A 12,048-nucleotide genomic window follows, 5' to 3' on the forward strand; every position below is an offset into this window, starting at 1 on the left:
ATGAATAGAGACTGTATGAGGAGAAAAAGCCATGTGACCACGGGCAAGCAGACAAGCAAACAAAACTAGTAAGGATGAGGGTAGATCAGGCGTATGAACTCATCTGTGGGGGACTGTCTTATTAACTGCGGTAAAACCCTGCCCACTGTGCACCAGAGGCATCATTTTCTAGGCAAGGGATCCCTAATAGTATAAAAAAGGCGAAGTCAAACAACAAGCAAGCAAGCAAGCAAGCAAGCAAGCGGCCATCTATCTCTGCTCTTGTTATTTTAAGTTTATGTGTATGAGTGTTTTGTGTGCATGTCTGTCTGTGCACTATGTGTGTGCATTACCCATAGAGATCAGAGGAAGCCACTGGATTCCCTGGGAATGGTCATGAGCTGCCACGTGGGTGCTGAGAATAGAGGTCAGGTCCTCTGGAAGAAAGCCAGTAATTTTAACTGCTCAGCCATCTCTTCAGGCCATTCTTTGCTCTTGACTATGAAGGTAATATGACTATCTGCTTTAAGTTCTTACCACTGTGACTTCCCTTTCTAAATGAACTGTAACCTGTTTCTCCTTTATTTGCTAAAAGTTGCTTTTTGTCAGAGTATTTGTTACAACAACTAAAGGAAGCTAGAGCACAAGGTCTTTCTATGCAGCCCTGGCTGTATGAACTTCTATGTGGACCTGGCTGGCCTCAAACTTATGCAATCTTTTGGCATCTGCTCCTGAGTGCTGGGGTTGCAATTACATATCACCACCACATGTAACCTTAACTTACTCCTGAACACTACCCTCAGATCTCCATGTGTGTACTGTGTCGTATGAGTGCCTCTTCCTTACCAGTAATAAGTTAAAGAAAAATTAAAAGTTAAATCTATTAGACATTTATTCTGATATAGAGGATTTCTTCAATTATTTATATGTACATGTCTGCATTTGAGTGCAGGTAGCAGGAGAAGCCAAAGGATAGGCTGAATCCTCTTGGAGTCTGAGTTAAAGGCCATTGGGAGCAGCTCAACATGGGAACTTGATTCTACAGAAGAGCAGCAAGGACTTTTAACCACTGAGCCATCTGCTAAGACCCTTCTTTGAATTTTGTTGTTTCGCAACATTTCTCTGTGTATCCCTGGCTGTCCTGAAACTCCGTCTGTAGACCAGACTGGCCTCAAACTCAAAAAGATCCACTTACCTCTGCCTCCCAAGTGCTGGGATCAAAGGCATGCTACACCATTTCTGGCTAAATTTTTAAAAATCATTAATCAATCAATCAATCATGTTTTTCAAGACAAGTTTTATCTGTATAATCTTAGCTCTCCTGGAACTCAGAAGCTAGGCGTGGTAGTGCATGTCTTTAATTCCAGCACTAGGGAGGCAAAGGCAGGTGGATCTCTTCCGGTTCAAGGTCAAGCCTGGTCTACATAGAGTTCTAGAACAGCCAGGATTATATAGAGAGACCCTGTCTCAAAAAGCCAAACCAGACTAAGCCAAACCAAAATACTACTCCCTACAAGTTAGCTAACCTTTGCTATTCCAATACTGTTTTTTTTTCCATTTTGTTTTAAAGATTTACTTTATGAATTTACTTTATGAATTGTTGGGTAAAGTGGAAATTTCTGGTTTCTTTGGAGACTCAGCTGTGTCATGTGATGTTTTTCTGGAAACTGTCTAATGAGAGAATGTTTTTGCTGAAGCACACACGTGGGAAGATGTTTTGCTAAGAACAGACACGTGGTGTTTTTCTGGAGGCAGCTTGGTGAAAAGGCATGTGATGTTTTGCTAGAGCAGATGCTTAAGGGGACATGTGACATTTAGAAAGGATATAAGTATAGCCCAACAGACAGTGGACGATGTTGGATGGTATTGGTACACCTTGCCATTCTTTACTGGTCATTGTTGGGCTTTGCTGACACTGGTCTTCACTGACAATGCTGGTATTGGTACATCTTACCATTCTTTGTTGGTCATCATTTGTTGTGACTTCATAGAGAGAAACACACCAAAAATCTTCTGGTGGTATTCTGGCAGCTTCTGGCAGCTTCTTGCCGCTTCCTCAGAATAAGGCAGATTGGTAGAGCCTTGTGGTTTCTTCTGGATCAACCTGACATTGCTGATTTGTGAATGGTGTTTGTGAGTGGATTGAGCTGCCGCTGCTGACTCAATGAAATTGAACTGCTGATATCTTGACAATGTAGATTGGATTTGCTCCAAAGAAGCAATGTTTAAACAGGTTTACATCCTCTTTGCTCTCAACCTTTCCTTTACACTGTCTCTGGTTGGGTGGTGGCTAGAAGGGAGGTTTAAGCACTTAAGAACCCTTATTTTTTAAAGTAAGGTTTTGAAAAATCTAAGCCTATGGTTGGGGGTTGATTTGGTGCTGCTATGTATTCAAATGCTAAATTCTGTGCCCCAAGATCTGGGGCCCCAAGACAAGTGAATTTTTACATACATTATCTTTTGTTGTGCAAACCTTGCACCCCAACTTAAAACTATTGGTTAAATAAAATGGCTACAGCCAATTACTAGAGGGAGTAGGGTTAGGTGGGTTTTCAGTTATCTGGCTAGGGGTCACAGGTAGGGGAGAAACGAGGAGAAAGAGGAGGTAGGGGAGCACAGAGGAGGAGAAGACAGCCAGAACAGGACTCCATTAGTCATGATGGACCAGCGGCAGATGCCACAGTGAAATGCCTCCCCAGAACACAAGACTGCTGGAGCAGAAGTAACTTAGAAAAGTTCAAACAGCAAGAATTTGGGAAGCACATTTGAGAAACCAGCCAACTGTTAGAGAATGAGATTAGGGGTCATCTCCCAGTAATGGTGCAGAGCCTAATAAACACATCATAGTATAAATTTCATTCATTTGGAAGCTAGATAGAGATAAAAATAATAATATGAATTTACAATGAATGTTAGCCTGCACATATGTATATGTACCCCATGTGTGCCTGATATCCATGAAAGTCAGAAAAGGACCTAAGATCCCCTGACACTAGGATTACTGATGGTTGTGAGCTGGCATATAGGTGCTGAGAACTGAACCTGGGTCCTGTGCTGGAGCAACAAGTCCTCTTTTTCTTTTTTCTTTCTTTTTTTTTTTTTTAAATTTATCTATTTTATGTATATGAGTATACATAAAATGTATACTCATGAGTATACTGTAGTTGTCATGTCTTCAGACACACCAGAAGAGGGCATCAGATCACACTGCAGATGGTTGTGAGCCACCATGTAGTTGTTAGGAATTGAACTCAGGACCTTTGGAAGAGTAGTCAGTGCTCTTAACCACCGAGCCATCTCTCTAGCCCACAACAAGTCCTCTTATCTGCTTAACCATTACTCTAAACCCCAATTTTTATTATTAAGGAAAAAAAAACTTTAAAAAAATGTATTCCTATGTGTGTCTGAGTGCCTGCCTTGTACTTGTCATGTCAGAATTCCTGGAGTTGGTATTACAGGTGGTTGTGAGCTAACACAGGTACTGGGAAACAAACTTGAGTCCTCTGGAGCCTGTATGCTCATAACCACGGAACCATCTCTCTAGCCTTCTTTGCACTGTTTCTTATATGACTTACACTTTCTGGATGATGAAAGGAGGAGGAGAAGGAGGAAGATCATGAAGAAGAAGATCATGATGATGGTTTTATTTTTTGATTTTTGTTTTTGTTGTTTTGTTTTGTTTTTGAGACAGGGTTTCTCTGTGTAGCCCCGGCTGTCCTGGAACTCACTTTGTAGCGCAGGCTAGCCTCAAACTCAGAGATCCATCTGCTTTTCCCTCTCAAGTGCTGCGATTAAAAGTGTGCACCACCACTACCCAGCTGATGTTAGAAGACTGTTTATAAAAACAACTATTAAAGCACTTTTAGTGGAGAGATGGCTAAGTGATGTCAGAGTGCTTGCTGTTCTCCCAGAGGACCCGGGTGCAAGCTCTAGCACTCCGTGTTAGCACTCCATGTTTATAAGTCCCTAATTGCAGCTGTCTGGATTCAATGCTCTCTTCTGACTTTCGCAGGAAATTGCACTCACGTAGATTCACACATATACAGGCAATTTAAAACAAAACAAGAAAACAAGCCAGGTGGTGGCTCACATCTTCAATCCAAGCATTCAAGAGGAAAAGGAAGGTGAATCTCTGAGTTCAAGGCCAGCCTGGTCTATATCGTGAGTTCTAGGACAGCCAGAGCTACACGGAAAATCCTGTCAAAACAAAAAATGAACAAAGCCCTCTCTCATCTAATAACGTCATCCCATCTGCCTAGCTGATACTCCCAAGTTTCTAGCAGTTTTTTTCTTAAGGAAGATTTGATCATCAATTTATCTGTTGAGCCATCCAGGCAAACTACTTTACTCCATGTTGTTCTAGTTGAGGCTGAAACCAGAGCAGGTGGAAGGCCCATCCCTCTCCTCCACTACTGCACTGAGACCAGCCATGTTCTGGACAGTGAGTACAGAATGGGGAAAACCTGGATCTAACCGCTTCTCCCTCAGGGGTAGGTAATGTGGTGTAGGTGGTTCTTAGGGAGCACATCTGTGGAGGCAGAGGTTAAACTTGATGTTAGACTCTCATGGAGGAAGTGAGCAATTTTTATATCTCTGTTGTGTGTATAATTCTTTCTTGAGGCTAAGGGATAATGTTAGAGCCCCATCAATTCCACAGGATGGACCTTCCAGCTCTGAGGTGTGTGAGTCTTGGGTTCCTGTGCGGAACCACGGGAGGTCTTTTTCAACTATTTCCTATGTGTCTTTGGAAATCAAAGAATTGGCCATGGGCCATGGGGCTAGGCTGACTCTTCTGACCTTTCTAGGCAAGCATGGGTGTGTCTGGGAGCGCGCAGCCTTCGCTCATTCTCCTTGACAGCTTGCTCCAATGGCTACTGTGGTTCCTGGCATTGCCACACAGTCATGGGAAAGAAAAACGGGATGCATTTCAGAACACTAAAGCCAGGGCTGAAAGACCACATACCCCATCATAGAAGGAGACAGAATTCATGTGGTCCTTGGAAATGACGATACTTCCGTGATGACGGTGAGAAAATAGAAGGCCACCAGAGAAGAAATACACATTCCCTAGAAGAAAAAGAATGCTGGTCAGAGCTGGAGCGCTAGTTCCTTGGGCTAGATTCTTGAAGGTACTAGAATGATAATGTAACCTTCCTGGAAGAAGAAACAGCCTAAAGAAAGACATTTATGTTCCTACTTTTGTTTTCAAATAATATATCCCAAAGAAGTAAAATTTCCCAAGGAATCATATGCTGAGAAAGGGAAAGACTGCAGTCCTGAAAGCAGACTTTGCATAGCTCTGAGAACTTATCCAACAAGCAGGACAGAACAGAGCTGAGACAACGATGACATTCATGATGAGTGGGACAGCACCGTGGCCAGGCTCCTTACTCAAGCCTTCTCCTGCCTCCACTTGCCTTATTATGATTTTTAAGACAAGGTTTCTCTATGTAGCCCTGGCTGTCCTGGAACTCTCTATGTGGCCCAGGTTGGCCCCAAACTCAGAGATCCACTTGCCTCTGTCTTTCAAGTTCTAGATTAAAGGTGTGTGCCACCAAGCCTGGCTTCTTGCCCACTCTTCAAACCTAAGTAAATCTTCAGATAAAAATGTAGCTCAGTTCTCAGAACTGTATAAAATGGAGTGTGGTGGAAGTCCATGCCTATAATCCCAGGGCTCAGAAAGTGAGGGCAGGAGAATTGGGGAGTTCAGCATCACCTTTGGCTGTACAGTAAACCAAGGCCTGCTTGTACCACATTAACACACACACACACACACACACACACATACACACACACACACACCCTACATACACATACACACATACACATACCACCCACACATCACCTACACATACACATAACTTCTCTCTAAAACAAAACCAATGAAACAGAACCCTGAACCCCTGGAAGACAGACTTAGCATTTCCATGATGGGTGATTTGATCTTTTCTAGTGAGACTACATGGGATCCATCTCTATTTTCTAATGAGACTACATGGGATCCATCTCTATTTTCTGCCTGTCTCTTTAACTGATGTGTGTGGAGGGTTGTGGGGGGGGGGTGGCCCAGCCTATCTTATGTGGTAGCTTGTTGTGTGTGTCTCTGAGACTCAGGGCAAAGTAAACCAGAAAGCAGCCATACACCCATGTAGGCTGAACAATGAACGCCCTTGAATGTACATGAACCTGACCACACTGCTCCTGCAACCCAGTTTAGCAAGAGACCTTGAAGGAAGGCCAGAGAGGCTGCTATATAGTTTATTCTCTGCAAAAATGCTTATGGAGACCTTGCTACACCCCAAGTGGCCTTTCCTTAAATTATAAGTCAAATTATATATGAGATTGTAAAAAACATTTAAAAAATTGAAGCTTCCTATTAAACACCATAAAAACTTTGCTATGGAAAGGAATTCAAAACTTTTTATCTCCCCCGGTAAAGCCTTCACACTAAAGGCTTAATCCTCTCACTGGTAACACCTTTGTTTAGTTAGACAGGCTGCTGCTGCGTAGTCAGAACTTTCTTTCCCTTTCAGTGACTCTAAAAATTAGCCAGTCTCAAAACTGCAGTTGACCACTCCACCCCCAAGATTCCTAATGATATGCTCAGCATAATTGAGAGCTGTTTTTCTGAAGACGCCACACCCCCTCATTAGGTTTCACCCAATAACTCCAGTAGTAGTAACTAGACACCGCTATCAGGTGCACTTACACAACCTGCCAGCCTGGCCGATCCTTCCAGTCTGGGGAAGCTCAAATAACCTTCCAAAGTCTCAAAAAAGACAGCACAGACACAGTTTTTGCATACGAATGGGAGAAAGGAGGGTCGGCTGCTCAGTGACACTGTGGAAACTACAGGAGGACCACTGCCAGCAGCTGGGCTAGCATGGGCTCCACAGAAAGACCCTGTCCCCAAAAATCTCAAAGAGAAAACAAAAACAAAACAAACAACCCCCTAAAACAAAAACCAAAACTCAACAACAACAAGCAAACATATATATTGCCAGCTGATGTGAGAAGCAAAGTTCACATTCCCTTACAGGGTGTCTGCAAAGGAAATATGTTTAAAACTACTGAGCTATGTCTGCTCCATTTGTGTTATTGTTATTATTTTTAATCTCCCTTACCTTGTAGAGCCTATATGTAAATCTTTTAATCTTCCCTAACTGGTAAAATGTTTTTTCACAGAGATCCTTCGGTATTCCCAGAACTTGACAGAACCTGACCACTGCCCCCCTTCTCTATCATTTCTTTTGTGGTGATCATTTTAAAATTAGCCAATCTTGAAAGATTGTGAGTTTAGACCCATGCCAATCAGAAAAGATACTGTGACCATTTGTATTAGAATAAAGCCCAAAGTTAGATCTCAAAGTCAAGACAAGTCTCACTCAGTCCCTGGCTCCCAAAACCCCAGGCCCCGCCCCTCCCAGGAACCTCTCCTTCCAGGGGCCTGGGCTTCTGCTTCCTTCCCCTGGCCCGGCTCCTACAGGATTCAGACATTTTGGTGCCTGGGCTGCCTCTCTTGGTTGGGGGCTCCTCTCTTGCTCTCCCCGCCCCCATCTCTTTTCATATCTGGTTTAGTTCAGCCTGGGCTCTGCCAGATTTCTCCTTTTCTTCACTACAAAGTCTCCATGCTTTCTTCAGAGGAGTCACATCCTCCTCTCCCCTCATTCCACTCTTTCATTCACACACATCCCCCCCCCTTTTTTTTTTTTATAAAAAGAAACTGCCTTGTCAGGTTTTGTTTGCTCTCCTTGCATGTTTCTTTGAGCCATGAGATTATTCTTTAGAATCTAACACTTGGTGAGTTCTCCAGGTTTAGCAGAAGCTAGGTCATATGATCTAAAGAGATCATATAGGAGATCACTACACCTAGGGCCCAAAAAGATGCAAAGGCCACAGTTACTTTACAAATATTTAATCTTTTCTCCCTCTCTTTTTTTTTTAGATTTATTTATTTTATGTGTATAAATGTTGGCTTGCATGTATGTATGTGTACCACACGTATACCTAGTGCCCACAGACGTCAGAAGAATGTCAAATATAACTGAAATTATAGATGGTTATCAACTATCAATATGCATAGGTTATTGCTCCAGTCCCTGGAAACATTCTTTTAAATTTCTATTTTTCTTTTATGTGTATGAGTGTTTGCCTGTACCTATGTATATGCACCACGTGTGTGTGCAGTGGCTCTAGAAACCAGATCTTGAAGAGACCTTAGAAAGAGTCCTTGAAGGAAGGTTAGAGAGGCTGCTATACAGTTTATCCTCTGCAAAAATGCTGGATATGCTGGGCGGTGGTGGCACATGCCTTTAATCCCAGTACTGGGGAAGCAGAGGCAGGCGGATTTCTGAGTTTGTAGACCAGCCTGGTCTACAAAGTGAGTTCCAGGACAGCCAGTGCTACACAGAGAAACCCTGTCTGGAAAAAACCAAAACCAAAACCGAAACCAAAACCAAAACAAGTGCTGGATGCCCTGAGACTGGAGTTCCAGATAATTTAAGTCATCATGTGTGTTGTGATCATAAAAAGAGAAAAAGGGTGTTCTGCAGCGGTGTGGGGAAGGGGGTGCCTCAGCTGGCCCATGCCAAGGCATTCCTTCCCCCTGAGGGACCAGAAACACACAGAATAGAGTTTATTCAGGGCATGGGATGGGAGTTAAGGGGGGTAGTAGAGGCAGAGAGAAGGAGAAAGTAGAGAAGCAGAGGCCGGCCATGACCACTCGGAGAGAGGGGGAGGGGAGGAGAGCCCAAGAGGGGCAAGAGAGAAGCTGAGAGTGAGAGAGGTAAGAGAGAGATAAGAGAGAGAGGAGGGGGTGAGCAGCCTCCTTTGTAGTAGGCCAGGCCTACCTAGCTGTCACCAGGTAACGGTGGGGAGGGGCATACCTGGCTGTTGCCAGGTAATTGTGGAGTGGAGCTTAGACTGAATCCTAACAATGTGGGAGTTAGCAATTAAGCCCAAGTCCTCTGTGAGACTAAGGGAGAATAAGGTAGACAAGACCAGTTATGATATTCTGGCTTATTAGTGATTTACGTAAAGCACTGCTCATTTCTGAGCAGGACTCCATATGTTACCTGGAATAGTGACCTGGGAAACAGCTGAAACAATGGGTCATTGCCCCTAATAAGATGACCATAAAAGCTTAGAGCTCACACCAGCCAACTATAACATAGGCCTGGAAAAAGATGGCTGCCACGTACACTGGTGTAAAGCCTCTCCTGCTTGCTCACCTATATTGTGGTTTTAGAGGACAAAATGAGCGTGCAGACTGGACCCAGAGCCAAGCCCTTTCAGGAGCTGCCCTGGCTTCCTTCAGTCTTCCTGTGACATCTCCTGTTTTCCACTCCTAACCAGCGTCAAAGCATTTATTCCAGAAAGACTGTCACAAGGTGAGCCAGTGCTCTTAACTGTTGGGCCATCTCTATAGCCCAACTTTCTTTTTTTAAAGTATCTGTCACCAGCCTCCTGTGGACATAAGAGAAATGAATAAAGGCAGAGTTAAGGCAGACCTTTACGCCCGACTACCCTGTCATATAGGTAAAGGCGGCTTACAAGGCCTTCACTGTCCAATGCATGTGAGCTGTACCTTTGTTCCTCATGGCTGAACAAACTATCCCAAAAGAAAGGAAGAAAGCTGGGCAGTGGGGGCGCACACCTTTAATCCCAGTACTTGGGAGGCAGAGGCAGGCAGATTCCTGAGTTCAAGGCCAGCCTGATGTAGAGTGAGTTCCAGGATAGCCAGGGCTATATAGAGAAACCCTGTCTCGAAAAAGAGAGAGAGAGAGAGAGGGAGAGAGAGAGAGAGAGGGGAAAAGAAAAGAAGAAAAGAAAAGGAAAGAAAAGAAAAGCAGCAGCAAACGCTGTCACATTGATCACTGTAGGAGAGGAAGGAACATGAAGCAACCATTCCCTGGGCCCTACCAGGAACAATAAACCTATGTATAGACATGGTCAGTTGATTTTTAACAAAGGTAATTAAATAAATGCATTTTCAACAAAGACAAGTCAAAGGAGAAAGGAAGGTCTTTTCAACAAATGGTGCTGTAAAAACTAGATATTCATATGTAAAACGAGCATTCACAAAGACCCCTTACACTGGAAATTCTACCTGCTGCCACCAGCCACACAAGGAGATTTCACAGGAACAGTGAGGACTGAGAAGGATTCCAACTTAGTTAAGGCAAAATTCCTGTCTAATGAACAAAGCTTCAGAGTGAAGTCAGACATCTGGTATCTGGGCCCACACCTTTAATTCTGGCACCTGGGAAGCAGAGGCAGGGGATCTCTGTGAGTTCTAGGCTAACATGGTCTACAGAGTGAGTTCCAGGTCAGTCAGGGCTACACTGAGAAACCCTGTCTCAAAAAAACAAAACAGAATCCCCAAAAAAAATCAAGGCACAGATGAAAGGACAAGGGAAAGAGACAACAGGACAGCGGCAGAGCTGCGACCACAGCACCTCAGGGGCAGGGCCTGACCAAGCCAATGATTATAATCAGATTCTAGATGTTCAAGAATCTGATGGAACTACATTAGCTTGGTATATAATAAAGAATTTTTTTTTTAAAAATTCAAAATGAACTTTTACAGATGAAAAATACAGAAACATACAACAGACAAAGTTAGTGGCATTATGCAAGGCACATGTCAGTTCAAATCTCAGGGTCCACAAACTAGTTCAGGGGGAGGACAGTTTATAGAACAAAGGCTGTGCTTCTGCTCAAGGAGAGATACTGAGTGGTTAGACATATAGTGGTCACTCCTGCTCTTAACACACACACAACCTTTTATGGTCATTCCTCTAACCATTACAGGCCAACAGCTATTTACATGTCATCTACATGGGATTAAATAAACCGAAGCGTGCAGCACGGATGCTGACTTACAACACAGAAGGTTTATGCAAGGACGACCCCACTTTATTTATGTCACTTAAGCTTCCTCAGATTCTCATGAGCACAGAAGGTTCTAAAACAATACATAATATGGAGAAATGGACAGACATAGAAACAGATACAACACAAGCTGGGTGTGGTTGCACGTGTCTACAGCCCAAGCATTCAGGAGGATTCGGGCGTTCAGACCTGAGAGGCTGCTCTAGGAAGATCACCAACCATTCAAGGCCAGCCCTGCTGCACAGTGAGTTCTATTCTGAAGTCTGAGCCACAGGGAGAGATTCTGTCTCAAGGATAAATGGAATAGAATCTATGCAACATAAAATGCTAAGAAAAAAAATACTCAGAACAACTGCACAGAGCAAGAGGGAACAGTAGAACTTCAATGAACCCAACACGGATGCCACCGGATGGAAAAGGTTAGTGGTGGCACGTGCCTGGAGGCTAAGTCAGTGGCAAGTTAGAGGCTATATTGGGCTACACGGGAAGACTATCTCAATCCCTAACTGAAACAAAAAGAACAGACAGAAGAATTTCCCAATTCTATTTTGTGGGAAAGTATCAATGTACTGATCACAAAGTTAAGCAAATCCTGAGTACAAACAAATCAAGGAGCCCGGAGACAGTCACATCCAGACAAAGTGCCACATGTGTGCTGCTGGGGTGTTAGCATGCACAACGTCTCATTCCCAGCACCTCACAGAACAGAATAAAATAATAAGCGTCAGTGCTAAAATGAAAAATCTCTAAAACAGAGGGGAGATGATACCACAATAGTAGATTTCTGCTCAAGAACAATGTTCTAAGATGACACTAGAACACCAGGGGAAACTATGTAACAGCCCTGAGAGCTGTGTGGACAGCTGGATCTCTCTACTTTTTAATTTATTATTATATTGACTTTTTGAGACAAGATTTTTTTTTGTTGTTGTTTTGTTTTGTAGACAGGGTTTCTCTGTGTAGCCCTGGCTGTCCTGGAACTCACTCTGTAGATCAGGCTGTCCTCGAACTCAGAAATCCACCTGCCTCTGCCTCCCAAGTGCTGGGATTAAAGTCGTGCACCACCATCGCCTGGGCGAGTCTAGGTCTTCAGGAAGAGCAGTCAGTGCTCTTAACAGCTAAGTCATCTCTTCAGCCCCTATCTCTAGCTTTACAGAGCAGGAGAGGAAATGCGAG

At 43.6% G+C, this 12,048-nt stretch overlaps 1 protein-coding gene across 2 annotated transcripts in view; it reads right to left on the reverse strand.

Annotated features, from left to right (window-relative positions):
• Dnaaf9 (dynein axonemal assembly factor 9) overlaps nt 1–12,048 on the reverse strand; it is a 127,091-nt gene that overhangs the window by 36,163 nt on the left and 78,880 nt on the right. For both annotated transcript variants that reach the window (XM_052183646.1, XM_052183645.1), the window contains exon 21: nt 4,943–5,046. In XM_052183646.1, coding sequence (XP_052039606.1) covers nt 4,943–5,046 — 104 coding nt within the window. The remainder of the gene's footprint in view (nt 1–4,942; nt 5,047–12,048) is intronic.

This window comes from Apodemus sylvaticus, chromosome 5 (assembly GCF_947179515.1).
Source record: "Apodemus sylvaticus chromosome 5, mApoSyl1.1, whole genome shotgun sequence".
Taxonomy (NCBI): Eukaryota; Metazoa; Chordata; class Mammalia; order Rodentia; family Muridae; genus Apodemus; species Apodemus sylvaticus.